The sequence below is a fragment of the Diabrotica undecimpunctata genome, chromosome 8, assembly GCF_040954645.1.
Source record: "Diabrotica undecimpunctata isolate CICGRU chromosome 8, icDiaUnde3, whole genome shotgun sequence".
Lineage (NCBI taxonomy): Eukaryota > Metazoa > Arthropoda > Insecta > Coleoptera > Chrysomelidae > Diabrotica > Diabrotica undecimpunctata.
In genome coordinates this window covers 111166961-111192176 of record NC_092810.1, presented here as the reverse complement: position 1 = coordinate 111192176, position 25216 = coordinate 111166961, and the positions used below count along the sequence as shown (strand labels likewise).

Below are 25216 nucleotides of genomic sequence, written 5' to 3'. Positions count from 1 at the left end.
GTGTTGTTAGTGTTGGTTTTGGGTAGAATAGATCTTAGTGTATTGGCTGTTTTAAATGTCGTTGTGATGTACTTACTTTCTATTATTTGTATTTTTTCTGATAAGCCCGTTACATTTGGTATTGTTGCTCTTCTGTAAGCAATCTTTAAATCCCTACCTGTAAGCATTTCTGGATTGTTTGTGGTATTTTGTTGTTTCCTTTCTTCACTATTGTAAAATTCTTTGTTTATAAATGACAATGTTTAATCATTTTTTGTTAACACTTTTGTCAGCAGATTTTTTTCCACCTGAAATTAATTTTCATTAGGGCACGTGTTTTGGGTTCTATCAATGATTTGATAATTCAATGAACAAAAATATGGCCGACCATATCAGCAAGGTCTGTTTTTGTTGTTAATTGTTTTACATTCAACTAGTTTGGTTAAATATAAATATTAACAAATATGCATTATATATCCTAAGATTGCTTTTTGAGGTTATGATGTCTGCTTTCAGTAATAGCAATTGTGGTGAATGTTCAGTGGATTTGGGTCGTGATGAGAAACAAATCATTGCTTGTGATAGCTGTAGAACTAAATGTTACTTGATATAAAAGTGCTGTGGATTTTCGACCTCATAATCATAATCTTATGATTTACAATATTCGTGAATGCAACTCAACCATTCTCAATGACCGTATTGATTATGATAGGAATAAAGTAAGTGAGATTTTAAATATACTTGGTTTGCAGCAGAATGAAGCTGCTATATGTCGAGTTATACGAGTAGGCAAACCCTTAGGTCAGAATAGGCCAACCAAAGTGAAATGTAATGATGCCACAGTTAAATTAGCGCTTAAATCTAGAGGTAAACTTCGAAGAACTACATTCAAGATTTCCAAGAACCAGAAAAAAATGGAACAAGATGCGTACAAGGCTGTTAAAAGGAATTAATGGAAAGAACATCTGCTGGGGAGGTTAACTTGATTATTCGTTATCTTAGTGGTGTATCTAGTAGTGTATATAGTCTTCTGCAGGTCATCATGCAAGGGTAGAGTCGATGGCAAAAAGGGAATAGGTAGAAAGAGGATGTCATGGCTGCGAAATATTCGAGAGTGAATAAACTTGACTGTAGACGAATTATTCCACGTTGCAAAAGACAGAGAAACTTTTAGAAATGTGGTCGCCAACCTCCGTTAATGGGGACGGCATAGGAAGAAGAAGAAGAAGAAGTGGTGTATCAACCGTAGTGGTAGCTAAATAAAAAAGCGAGTCTATACCCCAGTAACTGTATACTACCAAAATGTAGGAGGTCAACGTACCAAACTTTTTGATCATCTAAAAAGTATTTCATGCTGCTCTTATGATATAATTATTTTAGTCGCAAGAAACTTAAACAACGGGATAATGGATAATGAATTAAAGTGTGACGGTTTTAACATTTATAGGGGTGATAGAAACAGTAGAATAAGTAAGAAATTAAGTGAAGGTGGAGTTTGAATATTCATTATTAACAATATTCAATCTCAGTATTTCTATTATTGAAAATCGCATAGAACAGCTTTACGTTTTGTGCCAGCTCCATGGGTCTCAACTTGTTATAGGGGGTGTTTACATTCCTCCATAAATGCCTCGTGAGTCTTATATCCAACACTGCCACTCCGTTGAAAATATTGTTCAGCTGATTCCCTCAGTTAATATCCATATTTGGTGACTACAATTTACCGAACGCATTATGGTCTAACGAGTATTGGTTCATTGTTCAGGGGGAGATCCAGCTATGGATGTCGCTCAAACACTTGGTTATTTAAAATTTTATCAATGTAATTCTACATCAAATGAGAGAAATGTATTTTTGGATTTGGTTTTTTCCAGCGATCGGGAACTGAATGTTCTAAAAGCAAGTGATCCTCTCATGAACTCGTCAACATCATATGACCTATGAATATTATTTAACAATCTCAAATATATCTAATTCGTATATGTGAAACACATATAATAATCGAAATCAGAATTTTTAACTAAAAGAATGGCTATTTGCCTACAAGATCGAGACCTAAGTAAGTAAGTCATCCGTCAATTTTTAAAATATAACCTTTTAACAGCTTTTGTTTATAATAACTATATCTCGATATCCTCGTCACAACGGAAACAAAAAAGAAAGGAAACGGCACGGAAAGAATAGGGGAACTAATCCATTGTTGGAGCGGAGTAGAAAAGAAAGACCGCGCAAAAGCTGGAGTTGGAATTCTACTAAAGAAGAAATGGGAAAAATCTATAGACGATTGGGAACCCATAAACGAGAGAATTGCCAAACTGAAAATCAAGATGTATGGCAGAGAAATTATAATACTAGCAACATACGGTCCAACGGAAGACAGTCCAGCCAATGAGAAAGAACGATTTATCGAACAACTTCAAGAACAAATGGATAAGAGAAAACCTAAACAAGAAATAATAATATTGGGAGATCTAAATGGAAGAGTCGGAAGAAAAGACAATGACAGAACAGTTGGTCCATTTGGAGAAGACACAATTGACGACAACGGAGAAAGATTGGTAGAACTATGTGAAGTAAATGATTTGAAAATTATGAACGGATTCTACAAACACAAAAATATACATAAGTACACATGGACTCAAGAGACAAGAAAACTAAGATCCATTATTGACTACATTATCATGAACCACAAAAGCTCCATCAAAGTGAAAGACACCAGAGTGAAAAGAGGGGCAGAGTGTGGAACAGATCACAAACTTGTGGTGGCATGGATGGAATTCCCCTATATCTGGACAAAACAAAAACATACATCGATTGTTACAACGGGAACGACAATAAACGAAAAGAGGCTCAAATTACATCTATTGCAGGAAGAATCAATAAAAGATTTATACAAAAGAAGACTAGACCAAAAACTAGAAGAATTCAGATATGACACGTTAGATGAAATGCATGAACACATAAAAACCTGCCTGATTTCAGCGGCCTTAGAAGCTCTTGGAGAAGACGACCAAAGGAACACCCATCAGAATATCAAATTAAGGGAAGACACATTGAAATGCATAAAAGAAAAGAAAAAACTACACATAAAATACCTAAACACCAAAAAACAGGAAGACTTAGACCTATATAGAGCCAAAAACAGAGAGGTAAAGAAAAGAGTAACAAATGAAAAGAACGAACGATGGGAACAAGCATGCACAGAGATAGAACGGAGGAGGAATCGTAGGGATCGAGGAATCGGAGGGATCGGAGGAACGAGAAATTCAGAATCATGGCGAATATTAAAAGCACTTCAACGAAATAAGACAGAGAAAACCCAGATCGGCAAAATTAGTGAAAACGAGTGGCAAGAATACTACGTAGAACTACTTACAGAAAACCGTCCCCAATTTCAGGAAGAGAATATAGAACATGCAGAAAATGGGGCATACGACCAGATAGAAATAAGCCTGGCAGAAGTTAAGAGAGCAATCAAGACATTGAAGAACAAAAAAGCCAAAGGACCCGGAGGAATACCAAACGAACTAATTAAAAACGGAACGGAAAAGTTATTCCGCATGCTACATAGAATGTTCGAAAGAGGACTAAATGGAGAAGAAATACCTGCGGAATGGACACAAGCATACATCACATCCATACATAAGAAAGGAAACAGGAAAAATGTGAAAACTATAGAGGAATTAGTATAATATCGTCGGTAGGTAGACTTTACGGGAAAATTATTAAAGAAAAACTAGAAACTGAAATAATAGGAAAAATTGGAGAAGACCAAGCAGGGTTCACAGTAGGAAAATCATGCCTAGATCATACGTACACATTAGAACAACTGATAGAGAAGAAAATGGCAAAAGGTAGACCGGTCCATCTGGCCTTTGTTGATCTAAAGAAAGCATATGACTCAATACCTAGAGTCAAATTATGGGAAGCAATGAATGATCTCGGAATCCGACAAACACTAATAAAAGCAGTTAAAGCACTATACAAAGGAAACAAAGTAGCTATTAAATGTGGAAATAAAGCCTACAATCCATTTAAGACGACAAAAGGACTTCTACAAGGCTGTGCTACGTCCCCTACTCTGTTTAAAATATTCTTGGAAAAGACACTCAAACCATGGAGGAGAAAGTGCGAAGGAATGGGCATACCAGTAAGAGACGAATACCTATACACCTTAAGTTTTGCCGACGATCAAGTAGTCATCGCACAAGATGAAGAAGATCTCAGCTTTATGCTCAGAAAATTAGAAGAAGAATATAAAAACAACGGAATGGAAATAAACTTAGAAAAAACCGAATACCTAACAACAGAAAACAAGGATATGAGAAACCTAGAGATAGACGAGGGAAGACAAATAAATGGAACAGATAAATTCAAGTATTTAGGAACCATAATATCGAACCAGGGAACAACAGAAGAAGATATAAACAACAGACTGAGACAAACAAGAAACTGTATAAGACAACTAAACTCAGTGTTGTGGGATAAGAACATTACGATAAAGACAAAAAAGAGAATATATAATACCCTGACAAGAAGTATCCTGACATATGGGTCCGAAAACTGGACAATAAACAAGAGAAATAGAGGTAGAATAAGAGCAGTAGAAATGGAGTTCCTGAGGAGAAGCTGTAGACTTACAAAAAGAGACAGAATTGAAAACGCAGAGATTAAGCGGAGAATGGGAGTGCAATCAGACATAATCGACTATATAGAGGAGAAGAGACTATCCTGGTACGGCCACGTCAGAAGAGCGGACAGAGGACGCTGGATAAACAAAATCACAGAATGGAGCCCGATTGGAAGAAGAAAGAGAGGAAGACCCCGAAGGTCATTCAGAGATGAAATCGACGAGGCTATGGAGAAAAGAACCCTGCGAGATGGAGACTGGAATGACAGGGAAAATTGGAGAAAACGGTTGAGTGAAGGAAGACAGTGAAAACTGTGGAAATCCTTAGTAGTAGTAGTGTTTATAATAACACCTCACTATTTTTTAAAATAATCTTTTTTGAAAATGATTTCCGAAGTGGAAACCGAAGCATCAAACAACAAGAATTATAAAATGTAATTTTCATTACAATGAACAATTGTCAGCAAGACAGTATCAAAACCTTTTTATTATTAATCTTGTCAAGCTGTCCCCCTTTTCACACATTTAAACAAATTATTGTTCATTGTTTCACTGCATTCACTGTTTCACTGCATTCACTGTTTCTGTATTCGCAGTACATTTAGGGAAGGTAACTCAATATTGCAAACACTTTAAAATATATTAAAAAATTTGTCTGTAAAGAATGAAACCTGCCTGATAACCTGTTTTGTTATTTAGTTTTGCAGGGGTTTCACTATATCGGTCTCTAGACTTTCTTAATCTTTAATATAAATGGTCAAATTGCTAATTTAAGTCATAAAATACCAACCTTTCTCGTTCCCTGTCTCGATCTCTAGGTTTTTCAGATCGACTTCTAGACTCTCTTTCACGATCTCGATGTTCTCTGTGAGGACTACTATCACGTCGAGTACTTGGTGATCTCATTCCCATCGGCGGTGGTGGGCCCATATGAATGGAAGGTGGTCCCATAGGAGGTGGGCCTGTCAATGTTTTCAATTCAGAAGGAGTCCATGTAGGAGCCGGTTCATTGCCTTAAATTATATGCATTATATAGATAACAGAATATGAGTCTAACATAAATATAGTCTGGAGAAATAATGATTTGAACATAAATAAAAAATTAAATTCCAATGTATAAAGTAGAGGTAAAGAGGCACAACATGCCGCCAAAATCACAATTGAAACATTGCAAGCAAAAATGCTAATGTGCACAGTATAAATTAAGGTGCGAACAACTATTAGGAGATTCTCACTAAGACATACTCAGAGATGAATCTCGAAAGAGATGAAAGAGTAAAAAATTGCTATAATTTCTTGTTTATTCCTGATAAAAGATGGCAAATGGATCACATGTTAATGGAACTAACATATCCTTTTACAAAACTACGAGAACTCTGTAACTTTGTCGTGGTAGAGGGACTCTTCAAGCTCGGTCGTGGTTGCTAATTCTCTGATGTAAGCATGACCGAGTAGAAGCTAAAGACGGCTCAATTACGAGTACCAGACAACCCAGTTTAATTAGCCTTCCCCCAAATGTGGGACTTTGCCGGAACTGGCCATATTCTCTTTAGTTTCTCGTGGGACCAGAAGGGACTATAAACTAAAACCGCAATGATGCACATCCAAAATAGACCACCACCCAAAATAGACTAAGGTTTGGCAACCCTAAAAGAAGTGTTGCTGGCCCTTGAGGTTGGGAGTTGGACATGACGCTAACACCCTTATCTGATAAAACGAAGGACACCGGACGGAACTTACAGAAATAACACAAACTATGAATAAAGGATAATAATGTAAAAAGTTCTTCGCCTGGAATGTAACAAGCCTATATTAAAGCAGAAAACTACATGGTTTCTATATGAAACTAACTAATACAATGTTCTTGCATTCACACTCATATGTCCAATATATTTACCCCCAAACCACATCTGTTATTGTTGACAGATTTGCGCGTGGGATATAGATTATACAGTCTATATCTAGTAATAAACGTAACTTCATAATTTCATATTTCAGCCTTTAAGTTCTCCTAAGTTCTCACATATCAGACATCACTTTTAACATTTCCGTTAAATATGAACGACCAGGCCATTCTTTGTCCTATCATTTCCCATAATGCAGCATCCTAAACAATTATTTTAACTCTTTGGTTCTGGTATGTTTATGCCATTCCTAAATGTACTAAATAGCGAATTTTTTTACGAAGTAGGTTTAGAACCTTATATACATATTTTGTATTAACCATCAACTTCGAGTTTTTGTCGAAGTTTGCTACTTTTCTTTCACTTGGAAAACGTTTTTTGGCTTATTTCAGATAGCCCTGAAGATTTAATAAAATAATTGTGCTCGATTATCTGCCTTTTATTTGTAAAATTCATATATTCGAGCATTAAACCATCTTATTTAGAAAACTATACGACGATCTATCCAATTATCAGACAGACATCTAGAAAGAGCGGTTGATAGGTTAAATCCACAAAAGACACAGTCCAAGGTCTCTCTCTTTTCAGTCCTAACCCCCCGGAGGGAGTGTAGTGGTCATTTCTTTTAATTCATGCATTGGTATTTAGTATATTCCAGTAATTTGGTCAATCATCTTGATGAGATCTTCCTTGTGTTCTTCGGCCTTATACCTTTCCTTGGATGATGAGTCTCTCCATGTTCTCTCCTTACTTGTCTGTGGCTGATCTTCTCCATACACGGACTCCTAAAAGGGCTTGTGCGTCGCTGTTTACTGTGTCTTCCCAGCGCTTTCTTGGCTTTCCAACCGGTCTCTTTTCTTGCATTCTAGCATTCGGTGCTCTTTTTGGTAGCCTTCCCTCTCCCATTCTTATCACATGTCCGGCCCATTGCAATCTTTGTATTTTAATGAAGTCTGACAGTGGTGCTTCCTTAGTTGATAAAGCTCGTTGTTGTATCGACTTCTGAAGATTCCGTTTTCCCTCACAGGTCCTAGTATTCTCCTCAGTACTTTCCTTTCAAATGTGTCGAGTTTGATTTTGGATTTTTCTTTCAGGACCCATGCTTCAATGCCATAGCCATGCTATTGGTCGAATTAAGGTTTTATAGATTCTCATCTTTGTATTTAGGTGGACATTTTTAGACCGAAATATATGGGAGAGGGTAAAATAAGCTCTGTTTGCCTGCGTTATTCTCTTCCGTATTTCTCCATCTTCTGATCCGGCGGCATATATTTCTACTCCCAGGTATGTCAACTTTCCAACCGTTTCAATGCCATCTTAATGTATAATGTTTTGTGGGACTATATTTCTTCTCGTCTGTATCATTACTTTTGTTTTTTCTGTGTTAGTTTCCAGACCTAGCTTTTTTGTTTGCGTTTTAACTCTGCGTATGTTTCCTGTGCTCCTGTTGAATGATGTTACCGATCTTTAGTTAAATTAAAATTGAATTATTAGTTGTACATAGAGTCGCTAGCGCTAACGCTGTCTTAGACCACTATCTAGTAGGAAAAAATCGAAAAGTATATGCAAGATAACCACATGCAAAAAATTAGAATTGAAAAATCAGGGAGGTACTAGAAGCATTTAATGTGCGATGAACCACTCAAAAGGAAAAATTAGCAAGAAAACATGTTGAATCTTGAAACTAAAAAATGTAATCCAAGACTAAATCTAGGTAGAGACAAGAAGCGAAATATAGTAGGTAGTTCAATGATATGTTATGCACTAACGACGATAATGTTGAGAGGCTCTAACGCTGACAGACCACTATCTAGTAGAAAAAAATCGAAAACTATGTGCAAGAAAATGCAAACATGCAAAAAATATGAGAGGTGGAAAATCACGAAGGTAAGCATTTTATGAGGGATTACCCACTCTATCAAATGAAAACATGAGCAAGGAAACATGTTGAATCTTATAAGGAGGTCAGAAGAGAAGAAAAACATTCACAAGAGAAATAAAAGAAAATATGAGACTAAAATGCTTGAAGATGTAAAAAACTTCAGGAACCTGAGTGACAGATTTTTTACAGAAAGATCAACAATAAAAGTAAAAAATTTAATCCAAGACTGAATCTAGGTAGAGACAAGGAGGGAAATATAGTAGCTAGTTCAATGATATGTTATGCACTAACGAAGATAATGTTGACAGCTAACTTAACCTTGACTTAAACCAGAACAAAATTGATCTACTAACCATACAGGAAAAAAGTGAACACAAAAACTAAAAAACAACAAAGCACCAGGATCTGATGAAATCCTAATCAAATCCACAAGATAATAGCAAGAAGAGAGAAGATAGATAGAACCAAGAGATAGGAGGATACAGAAGAAATGCCAGTTGGCTGTGACCGCTACACAAAAAAACGACCAGCTTTGAATGTGATAATTACACAGGGATAACACTTTTGAGGGAGTCCTCAACCCCGACACGGCGCGTCCCAATGGCTGATAGGGAATTTTCTGTAGATATGCAGGACAAGTACGAATAAGGCTTAGCCAAATAAATACCCGTGGATCAACTGTGGACATGACACAGGTCAGCAGCTATGTCATTAGTGGCCCGTGGCTGAGGAATACAATTCCTGATAGGTGCGGTACCACAAAGTCACAGGCGGCAATCAAGTTGATTAAATCGGCTGTGATACTGCGAACACTCACCAACCCGTCTGGCAGGCGTGGTGTTTTAAATGCCAATATACCCCTTAAAACCGCGATGTCAGATTTTAAAACAAATACAGATTTACCCCAGGTGAGTAGGATGCGTCAAAAATCTCACACTGATTTATCAGTCATTAGCACATACAATGCTTGAAGTCCACTGTCCGAGGAGGGGTTCACAGAAATGGAAACTGTATATACAAGGATTTCCACAGTTTTCACTGTATTCCTTCACTCAACCGTTTTCTCCAATTTTTCCTGTTTAGCCAGTCTCCTTCCTGTAGGTTTCTTCTACTCATTGCTTCGTCCACCTCATCTCTGAAAGATCTTCGGGGTCTGCCTCTCTTTCTTCTTCCTATCGGGCTCCACTCTGTTATTCTATTTATCCACCGATTTTGGTCTGCTCTTCTGACATGTCCGTACCAGGTTAACCTCTTCTGTTCGATGTAGTCTATTATGTCGGAGTTCATTCCCATTATCCTCTTAATCTCCATGTTATTTATTCTATCTCTTCTTGTTACTCTGCAGCTTCTCCTTAGGAATTCCATCTCTGTTGCTCTTATTTTGTTTTTGGTTTTCTTATTTATTGTCCAATTTTCACACCCATAAGTGAGGATACTTCTTGTCATGGTATTATATATTTTTTCTTTGTTCTCAAGCTGATGTTCTTATCCCATAGTACCGGGTTCAATTTTCGTATGCAGTCTCTTGTTTGTCCTAGTCTATTTTTTATATCTTCCTCCGTTGTTCCTTTGTTTGATATTATGAAACATAAATACTTATACTTGTCTGTTCCTTTGATTTGTTTACCTTCATCTATTTCCAGCTGTTTTATTTCTGTATTCTCCGTTGTTAGGTATTCAGTTTTCTTTAGGTTTATTTCCATCCCATTCTTTGTATATTCCTGCTCCAGTTTTCTCATCATAAAACTGAGGTCATCCTCGTCTTGTGCGATCACTATTTGGTCGTCGGCAAAACTTAGCGTATATAGATATTCGTTCCTTACTGGTATACCCATTCCTTCGCACTTTCTTTTCCATGGTTTCAGGGTCTTTTCCAGGAATATTTTGAACAGGGTGGGGGATGTGGGGCAAACCCTGTAGTAGTCCCTTTGTCTTCTTAAATGGACTGCATATTCTATTGCCCGTTTTGATAGCTACTTCGTTATTCTTGTAGAGTACTTTTACCGCGTTTATTAATCTTCGTGGAACTTCGATGTCTTCCATTGCTTCCCATAGCTTGGTTCTAGGTATTGAGTCATATGCCTTCTTAAGATCCACAAAAGCCAGATGGACGGATCTATTTTTGGCCATTCTTTTTTCTATTAGTTGTTCGACCGTGTAAATGTGATCTAAGCATGCTTTCCCCGCTGTGAAACCTGCCTGGTCTTCTCCGATTTTATCTTGTATTATCGAAAATTAGAAATATATATACAAATGGAAACTGAAATGAATAAAATTAAATGGGATGTCATCGGTATCAGCGAAGTTAGAAAGAGAGCTGAAACTTTAAAAACACTGAAATCAGGGCATATATTCTATCAGACTGGCCCTGAAACTACATCAGTTGGAGGCATCGGTTTCTTTGTCCATAAAAACCACGCGAACAAGATAATAAACATCCAAAGTACAGCATCTAGAGTGGCATATCTTATTCTGAAGTTGAACAGTAGATATCAACTCAAAATTATCCAAGTATACGCTCCAACAACAGACCATACAGACCAAGAAATCGAAATATTTTATGACGATATACTGCGCTTAATGATTCTCGTACTCAATTTGCAATTTTATGTGGCGATTTCAACGCAAAAATAGGTGTAAAAGAAGCAGAGCTAGAAACATCCTTGGGAAAATTCGGTTCCCCAGGAAGAAATTACAGAGTAGAAACGCTACTAGGATTCCTACTCCAGAATAATTTATTCAACATGAACAGCTTCTTTAACAAAAAAAATGCACAGAAGATGAACCTGGGAAAGTCCAAACGGTAGAACAAGGAACGAAATCAACTACATCATAAGTGACAAAAAACAAATAATTAAAGATGTAACAGTACTCAACAAGTTCACCACAAGCAGTGACCACAGAATGATACGAGCGAAAGTCCAAATCAAAACAAAAAGAGAAAGAAACATAATGATTAAAAATAAATCTCATGGTATCTGGACACCCCCATTAGATATCAACCAATATCAGGCACTTATCAATAATAAGCTACTACTGCATGAAACCTCCGAGAACGATCTTAACGACTTGAATAATTGCATCATAAATGCCTTACAAGAAAGTCACCGACTGCACTGTCCTAAAAGAAAATCAGATAGTAAAATAAGTCCATATACGGAAACGCTGTTAGATCAAAGAAGACAAATGAGAAGCGATGAGAATGCAGACAGCCACACTCTACGAGAAATGAATAAAACTGTTTCGAAGGCAATCAGGAGAGATTTAAGGAAATTTAAAACCGATAATATTAAACGTACTATACAGGAAAATAACAGCTTAAAAGTTCTACGTAGAAAGCTAACGAATGGGAAATGCGAAATTCATAAATTAAGAAACAAGCAAAATGAAATAATATCACGTAGGGACGAGTTAATACAGGTCGTCGAAGAGTTCTACGAGGAATTATTATGGAAGTAGACGAGAAGATCAAACAGGAATACAAACAGCCATTTCAAAGAAGATCATGAATCAAGGTTCCGAACTAATGTCAGAAATAAAGGTAGATGAGATTCGACAAGCGTTAAGAAAAATGAAAAATGACAAAGCCCCAGGAGAGGATGGAATTGTAATAGAAGCTATCGTAAATAGAGGAGATATGCTACTAAATCAATTAAGGAAACTGTTTAATCTATCTATCTATGTTTGCAGCAAAGAGAGGTGCCCAAAGAATGGAACAATGCTATAACCATCCTTTTACATAAAAAAGGAGGTAGAACGCACCTAGAGAATTATAGGCCTATTCGCCTGTTGAACCACATATACAAGCTCTTCACTAGGTTAGTGACATTAAGATTGGAGAAAAAATTAGATTTCTACCAACCGAGAGAGCAGGCAGGATTCCGATCAAATTATGGTATCGATGGTATAGGTATAGTAAACTTATTTACAATATTTACAAAAATGCCACTATGACTGTTAAGATACACGATAAAACCCGACCAATAAAAATAATATGTGGGATAAGGCAAGGAGATACATTGTCACCGAAATTATTCATAACGGGATTAGAGTATACTTTTAAGATGGTCAATTGGGACCACAGAGGAGTAACAATAGACGGCGAAAAACTTAACCATCTCTGTTTCGCAGATGACATTGTCCTTATCACAGATAATTTAGAAGAAGCCACAGATATGTTAAATGAATTGACTTTGATATTCGAAGGTGGGCCTCAGAATGAGCTTGTCCAAAATTAAGTTTATGACAAATATGGTCCCCAATAACCATTTAACTATTCAAAACAAAGTGGTAGAACTGGTGGAGAAATATACGTATTTGGGTCACGAAATAGGAATCAGCAGGGATAACCAAACATGCGAAATCCAAAGACGAATTACTTTAGCGTGGACAGCCTTTGGAAAACTGCGAGACACACTTAGGGCCAACATACCAATTAGCCTTAAAAGAAAAGTATTTGACCAATGCGTATTACCGGTCATGACCTATGGGGCCGAAACTATGACTCTAACCAAGACTACGGTTTCGAAATTAAGAGTAGCACAGAGACGAATGGAACGATCTATGCTGGGAGTGACGTTGCGGGATCGAATAAGAAACGAAGATCTGCGAAGAAGGACGAGTATTGCTGATGTTGTGGAACGCATAGCGGAACTAAAATGGAATTAAAACTGACAGCAGTTGACAACTCAGTTGCTATCATTAAGTCCTCGTAGACACTTTGTCTCAGGCGAGCAACTTCATGTAGAGTCTTACGTTGCCATGTTATCAAATCCACTGGTAACTCTAACATCTTAACATATAAGATCTAATGTAAAATAAATGTAAACTAATAACTTTTAACGGGTTTTTACCCAGATATTTAGTGGCTCTAAACATGTACACCTAGACACTGATGATGGAATATGGATTCCGAAAGAGTTTTATCGTTTTGATATAGCCCGATTGGGTTTTTTAATATATATCTTTTATAAAGGATTTTAATAATTTTTTTGTGATACATGGTATACAGCCAGCTACAGGAACTTAGTTTCCTTGTGTATTCTAAGTCTTGCGTCTGTCTTAAGTCCGCTGCATGGCCTGCCCAATTCCATGGAATTGGGCAGGCCATGCAGCGGACTTAAGACAGACGAGCAAAATTACAAATTAGAGGCCAAGAGCAGACAAACGTAGTAGAAGACCACCTATAAGTTGGCTGACGACATCAGGCGTATCACAAAAAATTGGCAACAAAGAACACAAAATCGCAAAGAATGCAGGAGATTAAGGGAGGCCTATGTCCAGCAGTGGACGTGATAAATGAAGGCTGGATGATGATGAACACTTTTGAACACAATCTATAAGATACTACTACTCTACTATAATTTACATACGTCTAAGCACACAATCTGTCAACCCCTTTTACCTGCTTGTAGATTTTAAAAGACCCGATTTTGAAATTAAAGAAGTAGTGGCAGGACCTGACATTAACTATTGACGAAATTGAATCAGCAATAAGATTAGCAAAGACCAGAAAAGCGACGGGATTGAATGAAATACCGAGTGAAATAATAAAGCTCTTGGAAGGTTCACATAAAACATCTCTCCTTCATCTTTTTAATAAAATTTATTAAACTAGCTATATACCAACGGATTGGCTGCTGTCGACTTTTGTTATGATACCTAAAAATCTAAATGCGAAAAGATGTAGTGAATACCGAACCATCAGCTTGATGAGCCATGCTTTAAAAATATTTTTTCATATTTTGCACCAAGAATGTACCAAAAAATGGAAGAACATAGAGATGCGGAGATGTCTGCCACCCAGTTTATATGTCTTTTATTGACTTTGAGAAGGCCTTTGATCGAGTATAACATACAGAAATGATAGCCATTCTCCAGCAGGTAGGTATTGATGATAAACATCTATGTATCAAAAAATCTTTACTGGCATCAACACGCAATCATCACGGTCATACGCAGATGACAAGGTGTTAATTGCAAATAGTTAGAACTTTGTTCAACGTGTGATGAATATGGACTGAAGCTCAACACCACAAAGACAAAGGTGGTGGTTGTCAGTAAAAGGCCAATATTACCAGAAATGGTAACAGCTTATGAAGAACACTAATTGGAAAGAACCAACAGTATCGCTTATCTTGGTTGTAATCTAAATGGGAACTGGGACACGAGCAAAAAAATTATAATATGTATAGAGAAGGTCAGAGCTGCATTTTTTAAGATGAAGAAAATCTTATGTGGAAACAATATTACTTTGAGACTGAAACGTAAATTAGTAAGACATTATGTGTTTTCTATTCTTTTATATGGCGTTGAACGTTAGATTTTAACAGATACACTTCTAAGAAAACTGAAAGCCTTTGAAATCTGGATGTACGAGAGAATTCTATGAATAAGTGGAGTAGATAGAGTTCGCAACGAGGATGTTTTCCAGCAGATGGGAAAAGTTAGTGAGAAAGGTGGTCAGAACTGTTAGAACTCAAAAATTAAAAAACTGAAATATTTTAACCATGCTGTGCATCACTCAGAGAGATAACATGTACTTAATTTAATAATACAAGGCAAGATAGACGGAAGAAGAGGGCCAGACGTAATAAGAACGTTATGGCTTAGAAATCTGAAGGAATGGTTTAACAGATCCTCTGCATCGACGCGATTTGAACTATACAATAAGTACAAAAAAAACAGCTAAAGCCAAAACACTGCAATAACAATTAGATAGTAGCGGTGAGGGGAATCTAATCTAACTATAACAAGTAAAAGATACCCCACATTAGGTATTCTATTGACGAAGCATAGGAAACTAGACAAAGGAGTAGACCACGGTTGACATGGAGAAATGGTGTAGATGAGATTGACATAAAGATCAATGTTGTCAATTAGCATCAAGCTGCATGAGATAGAACGGAGCGGAGGAATAGGCTTAGAAAGATTGGCACACAACTTGGTCCCTAGCACATAACGATGATGATAAAAATCCTTCCATAAGAACTGTAGAAAAATACTAACTAATTTCATGCAAATTTTACTGAAAGAGCATATTGACTTAAATCTAAACTCTTCAACTTTAGTCAATTTCTACAAGTTATTTTTGATTATAAGTGGAACAAAAAGTTGAAAATATAACAATAATGGATTTCAATATATATGTAAATAATATAATAACAGAGTAATAAGTATTGTAATATAATAAATTTATTAAAAGAAACTGGTAAAAATATGTTCATTACTTTATATATTTTCGTTTTTCTCTACAAAAAAGAACACTCTTACCCCATTGACAATCCTGTGTCGGTTCAAAACCAACACCATAAAAGGGTTCTGGTTCGGGATTAAATCCATATTCCGGTTCGAAGTTTTCAAATGTAGCTGGCGGAGGAACACTGAGATCTGGAAATCCTGGTTTCCTACTATACTCTCTTCTATCAGCTGTCATAACCTACGAACAAAAATAATGTGATGCGTTTATGTATTGACAAATATCCGGAAAATACTAGAAGTTTTTTTTAACAAGATTGCAGTTTCAAAATCTAGTATATATATATATATATATATATATATATATATATATATATATATATATATATATATATATATATAGTCTTCATAGTATCAAAAAGCTAGTCTCAGCATACACACCTTAATTAACCTTCCTGTAAATAAATCATAATATCTTAAGTTAAACAGTGAAACTAATTATAAATCTAGTATCAATTTAAAGCTAATTTTTATGGTATTTGATGCATTCACATTGTTATTAATACAATTGTGTAATAGTTGGTTAATCTGCAATTAACAGAAAATAACTCAGTGTTTTTGCCCTTTTTTGTGGTACATAATTCACTATATCTTCTAAACTTCCAAATTCCCATATACTCCAGGAATGTTAACGGGACAAGACCGGCATGAAACGACAAATAAATGTATCCCTTTAGGATAGGCTGACCTAGGAACCCTACATACTCTAGGTAGCCCTTATAGAGGCGTGCGCAATAAAATCCCTTTTCCAATATCATGAATGACAAAAAAGGATATACTATTCGCATTGGCTGTGAGATGGCTAGACATTAGGTACTCCGTTTGCCAGAACATGGCATACATTTATTTAAAAACGTGGGATAAATAGAAAAAGTAATTCTTCTTCTTCTTCGCGCGACTAGGAGTACTCCTGTTTGTCTGCCTCTTATTCTGTTTCAGTCGTTGTTAACTGTACATTATCTTTCCACCTTTTTGGCGGCCTTCCAACGGGTCTTCTGCTATACGGCTTGTTGTTTTTACAGATGTTCGCTAATCTATCTGGTCCCATTAGGTTTACAGTATTTCAGTAAGTTAAAAAGTAATTCCAGAAAAAAAAATCAAAATTTCTTATAAGTTACACACACAATAAAATATATGTGCAATGAGGTAATATAGAACCCTACTCATCTGACGATGAGGAAGATGTTATAGCATAACGATTAAAATATTGCTGGTTAATTTATTTTCAATTAGAACGTCCAAATCATCCTGATTTTATTGATTTGGGTTTTATTTGGTAATTTTATCTCATTGTTACAATAATCTCCTTCATAGAATAAAGTCAACGAACTAATTGAACATATACAAAATGCATTTAACGAAGTTAATTTAAAAATGTTTGGTGATCTATTTTAATTTATTTATTTAATTAACGGATATACCATTTTTACAGAAATATGACGTCAACCTTTACAAAGCTTATATATAGGTTGCGTTAATAAAAAACAAACCAAATTTAAAATCAAACAAAATTCAATTAAAGTAGTAGCTTAAGTTATTAAACAATGCTCAAAATCTCTCAAATGATTTCTTAAATGTTGCTGTAGATATTCCAAATAACTCTAAACTATTGCTGTGCTCATTGGCAGTTCGTAAAATTCTTGTAATGGGTTCATTTTGGCCATAATTCGTAGTGTGGAATGGAATGTGTGAAAATCTCAGTGTTACGAGTTCTTCTAGTATTAACATTAAAATTTATTAAACTTAGTAACACTGGATCTTGCACATATCCATTTATAATTTTAAAAAGTAAACATAAATCCGCTTGACATCTTCTATCATGTAGTGATTGGATATTTACTATTGACAGTATATCATCATATGTGTATTGATGTCTAATAAAACCAATTTTGTAAGCACATACCCTCAAGAATTTATTTTGAACTCTCTCGATACTGTAGATGTCACTGTTATATGAAGGAGACCAAATGAGAGAACCATACTCCAAAACTGATCGAACTAAACTACAGTATAACATTTTTAAAGTTTGTACTGAAAACTGATTACAGTTTCTAAGAATAAATCCCAACATTTTTAAAGCTTTAGCTGAAGATTCGTTAATGTGATATTCAAAAGTTAGTTTAGAATTAAAATTTATACCTAAATCTTTAATATTATGACGTGCCTCTAAAGGTACATTATTTATACAATAATCATAATTTACAAACTCTCTTGTTTTTCCAAAAGTAATTTTAAAACATTTTTGTATATTTAAGTATAGCATGTTTACCTCACACCAACTAGCTAAGCTTTTAATGTCATTCTGTAACAAAGAGGCATCAACTAGGTCATTAACTATTCGAAATATTTTAAGGTCATCAGCAAACATTAGAAATTTACTATTTTTAATCACTGAGGATATATCATTAACAAATATATTAAATAAGAGAGGTCCAATATGAGACACCTGAGGAACTCCTGAGGTTACAGATATTCGTTGAGATAAACAATTTCCATATTTAACATACTGACATCTACCAGATATATAACTACCTATCCACTCAATTATTTTACCTCCAAATCCATAGCCATTTAATTTAGCAATAAGCAGATCATGGTTAACTCTATCGAAGGCTTTTGAGAAGTCTGTGTAGATAGTGTCAACCTGACCCTTCTGTTCCACTGAATTAGCTATAAAATTCGTATAAAATATTAAATTCGTGCATGTAGACTTACCTTTAGAAAAGCCATGTTGTCCAACATCAATTAAATCTTTACAATTCCATGTCAAAAAGTTATTTACAAGACACTCAAAAAGTTTGGGTAATACAGATTGGTTACAAACCGCTCGATAATTTTCAACATCATTTTTATTACCAGATTTGAAAATTGGTGTTAGATAACTAGTCTTCCAAAGATCAGGAAAGATGCCGGTACTCAATGAGGAATTAAATAAGAAGCAGATAGGTTTTACAAGAGTGAAAATGCAATGCTTGAGAACATAAGCTGGCAAACAATCAGGTCCAAGCGATAATTTCCAAGGCATCTTTAAAACACTATCAATTATGTCAGAGACCTCAATACTATAATTATTCACATTTACACTCTGCTGATAGTTAAAAATTGGGGTCTGATTAATTTTAGAATTAGAATATGTAGTTGAGAAAAACTTACCAAATAGATTAACTACGTCTTGAGCATTATCACTTGTACTATCACCGTAGAACATATTAGATGGCAGATTATAACTTTTACGTTTATTATTTATATACTTCCAAAAATGTCGAGGATTAGATATAATCCCATTCTCAATATTATTCAAATAGTTACTATAACATTAAGAGGAGACTTGCTTACATTCATTTCTTAACTGAGAAAATCTTAAATAATCATCCCTTCTGCCAAACAATTTATACTGCTTATGTATTTTCTTTTTTAAATATATCAACTTCCTTAATTTACCGTTAAACCAAATCGGAAACGAACTTGTTTTAAATTTTTTGATCGGAACAAAGAAGTCAAAACCTATAAACATAAAATCATAAAATACTGCTAAGCTGTAATTCACATCATCTGATAAAAGTAAGTCCCAATTTAAATTTGCAAAGTAATGATTTAGTCCAATATAATTTGCATTTTTAAAATCATAATAAAATTCCTCGTAGTTCAGTTGATCATGCTTTTCAAAACCAGTTAATTCTACAATCATAGGTGAATGGTGGATACTATTATCAAATAGTGAATCAAGTGGAATAACTACATCAACATTATTTAAATTATGTAGTAAATACTAAATCTAGAAAGACATTACGACTATTAGGTAAATTGTTTATTTGAAACATATTAAAATAACCAAAAGAATTAGTCAAATACACAGCAGGATAGTCTTCAGAGCATTCAACATTTAATCCAAAGTTGTCATTACTCCAGGAAGCATTTGGCAAATTATAATCACCACACAGTAACAAGTTTTCACACTTCTCCATCACATATTCAACTGAACTGCAGTGCAACATGTATACATTTAGGTCGGATGCAGGAGGAATATAAACTCCACCCAAAACTATGCACTTATTATTAACTTTCAGTGATACAAAAATTTGTTCTACTTCACAATCGCGGATTATCACTTTCTGCGCACTTATGTCGTTTTTAACAGCAATCAGCACACCTCCACCCCTAGTTTTTCCTGTAGAAGCAGGATTACGATCATTTCTAAACACGTTATAACCAATAGTCCTAATTCTGCATCGCCATATTCACAAGTTAACCAAGTTTCCACCAAAATGATTATATGATAATTACATTGAGCTATGGCAATTTCCAGAGACTTTAGTTTTGTTCTTAATCCACCAACATTTTGATAATAAATTGATAACGGAGGTGCGCTTATATGTTTCGTTGTGTCTAGTTTTTTTTTGTGTGGAATTATCATTTTTGCAAATTTCAGGTATACCTTTAATATATCGTATAACTAAATGTTTCTCACCTTGTTCTTGGCGTTTTTTGAGGTCCTCTTTGACTTCTTTGAGTTTGTTCTTCTTTCTTGCTTTGGCAACGTGAATCTTATTTTTTAAAATATTCTTTACATCAAAAGTATTTGTTATTACAATTTTTAGGGAACGAGCACCATTTTTGTTTTTCTTACCAAATCTAACAGCTTTGACAACTTTAATATCCTCTTGAGTAATATCTTTGAAAATTGAGGTCACAGTAGCCAAATCAGCAGAAGCAGCATTTCTTCTATCCACAGATTCACCTAGATTATGAATGATTAAGTTGTTCATTCTCTTTTGTCTTTCAAATATCTCACTTACAATATCCTCTTCTTGGTTTTTAGAATTCTGCAATTTCATATCGTTAACCTCATTCTGCAGTTTTTCAATTAATTTGAACAGTTTTGGAACAAGTTTCATTCCAGATTTACACTCTTGGCACAAAAACTGTAGGACACGATTCTTCTTTAACTCCATAACCCTAATTTCTGATGAACACAAACCAGAACAATGAGTATCTTTGTGAACTGGTCGGTCACACCTATCGCAATACAGCATTTCTTCTTCATTACCATCTTTCTTGCATTCTATACACTTCATTTTCTAAATTAAAATTTAAAAGAGGGTCCTGTACACTAATGAGCTTTATCAATTATTGCCTACAGATAATGGACAGTTTTTTCGTGATTTGTAAATTACAGTCAAAATCGTTTATAACGAACTTCAGGGGACTGGTGGTTTTTGTACGTTGTAGCCAGTGTTCTCTGTAAGCGGTTCTATCGGTTATAATGAACATGTTGCTATAATCGATTACACTGGTAGGAACAGTTAGTTCGTTGTACCTACGTTTATGACGCAAAAATGTGTTACTTTATCTATACTTATAATATGTTATAATAACATATTATACATAACATTTAACATATGTGTTTATTGTACTTACGTAAATCTAAATATGTACATACATACATATGTATAATATGTATTGAAATAAGTATGTCAATAAAGTATACTCATAAAATAACGGTTTCTCAAAATCTTTGTATTATAAAAGTGTAGGCATACATACTATTTATTTTTAAAAAGACAAAGAAAAATAGATACATTTATGTATTACAAAATATGTAAATACAACATTTTACCTGAATATTTAATGAAAAAAGTCGCCTTCGTTGAACTTCTGAAAAAAACATTTTTTCAATTGATGTGAAAACAATCGATAATGAGTCTATCACACTCTGGGAAGTTTCGGCAGTCTGAATAAATGCTCTTATGGTGGAACAAGCAGCATACGCTTCAGCAACAGTAGGGATTTTGCCGAAATCTTCCAATTCTTCATCAGCCTCATCAGTACTTTGTTTGTCACTAGTTTGGTGACTCAGTACGATGTCAATATCTGACAGTTCTTCGCTCGTACTTATTTCGTCATCCACTCGTACATAGTCATCTGCAGAGCAGTCAGAACTGAGAAGGGAAAAGGCATCCTGCAAATGCTTTTGTGCAATATCGTTGTATGCGATTCCTGATGGTTGTAAGTCGTTAGTTAGGCCGGAAAAACGAAAACAGTTGATGATCGTTTCCTTCCGCACAGATTCCCATGCCTTTGATATCATTAGTATACCGTTAAAAATACTGACTTTGGTATCGTCATTATTCTCTCTCTTTTCGATGATTTTGTACACCAATTCTTTCCGAAAGCATTCTTTAAGACTTCTTATAACTCATTGGTCTATGCTCTGCAGTACTTACGTACAACTTGGAGGCAGAAAAACGAGTTTAATTTGTTTTAACCTGTCAACTAGTGGGTGTGACGAACAGTTGTCGATAATTAAAATTATGCGTTTCTTTTGTTGTAAAAGTTCAATGTCCCATTTTATTAAAATCTTTTCAAAAATAGCCGACGTCATCCAGGCTTTTTTATTGAAATCGTAATCAATCGGGAGATTTTTCACGTTTTTTTTCCTATCACCAAAAGCTTCCTTTTTATGGAACCGGACATGTTGGCTGCAACAAGGAATGTAACTCGCTCTTTTGAGCGAGTATATATATATATATATATATATATATATATATATATATATATATATATATATATATATATATATATATATATATATATATTGTTACGGACATTCTCTCGGCATGGCCCAGGTAACGCTTGCATTGCATCGCTAATACTCTTCCAGAAGCTTCGCGGTGTATCGAGTACGAGAGAGAATAACCGGTCACGTAGGCGAATTAGAGGTGGGACTACGCCAGAATATTCTCGAACATAATACTTTTGGTATATATAGGTAACAATGTTAGAAGTAGAGTTTAGTTGTTAAGATACTGCCGAACTGTAAAGTTATAAATAAATATATGTATATAAATTCGAACCGCTCGTTTTATTTAATCTCGCTACAATATATATATATATATATATATATATATATATATATATATATAATGTTTATTATATATTTAACTCTATAACTCTTATAGGATACATATGATATATCTTGTCAGTCCCAAACCTGATCAGGTATGCAGAAATGTTTCCTTTACCGTACATCTACACCTCTTCCTTAATTTTATTGATGATTCTGAGAATAGTACTATTATATAACCAACCAATAACTTTATATCGTAATATTAACTAACTGGCTGAATAATTTATCATATTTTTTAATTAAACCTTATTATTTATGTCTATTAGTCAACAACTTTTAAAAATTTTAGTATATTTTTTGTAAAAGGGGCGTATGTGTTGATTCGGGATTGACTTTTTTGTTATTATTTCATTTATTTATTTTTTTTATATGAAGAGTCAATACACGTTTGGTTTACTTTAACGCTCATTTTATTTCTTGTCTGTTCCGAAAATAAAACATTCTTAGCGAGGGGTAGTCTGTTGAAACGGACTGACGCCTATTCTTACACCCGTTTTGGTCAAAAATACCCTGACCCACTCCACTGCCTGACAGAGTTCAGGTACCCCTGTGTATCCCCTTCTTCTTGCTAGTGGCTTAAAGGGTGGAGGACACAGCAACAGTTAAATATGAGTGAAGTAACAGACCAACCCACTGACAATATTAAAAAAAAAATTATATGAAATTAATATGTATTTTTTAAATACATATGTTTTTCCTTTAAGACCAATGGCTGTACATGCCATATCACACACGGTGGCAGCTCAGTTAAATTATAAATTGAAAAATGGCTGGTGACTGTGCCAGGGATCGAATCAGGGCCATCATTATTGGTAATCCAGTATCATAGCCACTGCCCTATGATCACCACGATATCTGCCAGTAGTAGATTGAGTAGTTTATCTTAAAGTCTTGACAACAAGATTAATTTTCTAAAATCTACCAGATAATTAATTTAAAAAATACTAACCTGAATAGTGTTCACTTTAGTTCCTGGATCAGTTTTATTCTGTTGGGGTTGCATTCTTTGGTTGTTACCTGTAAGAAACAAGTTATTTTATAATAACATGGTTTTATAAAACTTTTATTTAAAAAATTCCTTTATAAAAGTTATATTAATACACAAAACGCTATCAGGCTACATCACAGAATGTTTTCGGAATAACTATTCCATCATCAGTGCTATCTGGATGTACATGTTTGAAGCCAGTAAATATGTCGGTAAAAACACTTTAAATGTAGTTAAATTAACTTTGAATTACATCTTTGATACTTAAAAACTATGATGTTTAAAAGGAATTGATCACATGGCAACATGGGACTCCACTGGGGTTGCTAGTCCTTAGATGAAGTGTCTGTGAGGACTTGTTGATAGCAAGTCCTCAGTCAGTCAGTTGCTATCAACAAGTCCTCACAGACACTTCGTCTAAGGATTAGCAACCTCAGTACAGTCCTATGTTGCCATGTGATAAATTCCTTAACATCATAGCTTTTAAATATTGAAGATGTAATTCAAAGTTAATCTAACTACATTTAAAGTGTTTTTACCAACATATTTAGTGACTTCAAACATGTAAATCCAGATAGCTGATGGTGGAATAGTTATTTCAAAAATGTTCTGTGATGTAGCCTGATAGGGTTTTTATATTAATATACCTTCTTTATTCTTTATATAAATTCTTTAAATAAAAATTTTGTGATACGTGGTATACAGCCAACTACAGGAATTTAGTTTCCTTGTGGATGGATTTATAATTCAAAGGTATGAATTTACCTGCAAAGTTTCCAGTATATTTACTGTTATCATTCATTATTGGCACAGGAACACGGGGCAATCCACTCATTATGGTCATTGGTAATAAGCCAGTACCTGAATCATTTACTCGTATTCTGGAAACAATTATTCAATTTCTATGTAAATATCATGTACTGAACTACAATTGAAATCATATAATTTATAAATAGCTCATTTTATATACATGCCTTTTGTCTGTGAGGTAAAAACAGAGAATAAGAGTAAATTAATAAAATTATAGCTTCCTGCAATAGGAGACAACATTAGATGTTTTGTGTATAAATATATAAATTTTTAAGTAAAAAGAAAAATTTCTTATACTTTTGCAGCAATTTTCCTTATTAAGGCATTTAGCTCCAAAGCATTGACACACTCCTTTCATCTCAGACCAAACATACTGTAGCAACATTTAAACACAATAATACTGTGGGCCAAATTGGTATGCACATTATGTATATAACAGCACCACAATTGTATGAGTGACTCATATTTTCAATGTAGACATTGTGGGTTTGAGGCAAAAGGAAACTGACTAGGGCATGCAGTTATTATTAAAAAAATGCTCAGAATTTTAGAACGGATTGATTGTCATAAAAATTATTTTCTTATTTTATAGATGCCTTAGATAAAGAAAACTAATCCTTGATAAATACATTTTTTTGGGAAAAACCCTTTATCACTTTAAATTAACAAGCTTATGACTGATTTAAGGATTAAATTTAATTCCTATTGTCAAATGAGATTTAATGACATGGGATTAGAAAAAGGGTGGTCTAGTACCTTTTAGCACAGATAAAACTGAATTACTTAAATAATTCTTGATATAAAATAGTACTATAGAGCGTTCCACGTTAAGAAAATAACATTGCGGAGATAGGGACAT

General features: G+C 34.6%; 1 protein-coding gene across 1 annotated transcript in view; it reads right to left on the bottom strand.

Moving 5' to 3' along the window:
- Fip1 (Factor interacting with poly(A) polymerase 1) overlaps positions 1-25216 on the bottom strand; it is a 43083-nt gene that overhangs the window by 4606 nt on the left and 13261 nt on the right. The window contains exons 3-6 of the mRNA XM_072540741.1: positions 24313-24428; positions 23509-23576; positions 15668-15833; positions 5400-5622 (exon numbers count right to left, since the gene is read on the bottom strand). Coding sequence (XP_072396842.1) covers positions 5400-5622; positions 15668-15833; positions 23509-23576; positions 24313-24428 — 573 coding nt within the window. The remainder of the gene's footprint in view (positions 1-5399; positions 5623-15667; positions 15834-23508; positions 23577-24312; positions 24429-25216) is intronic.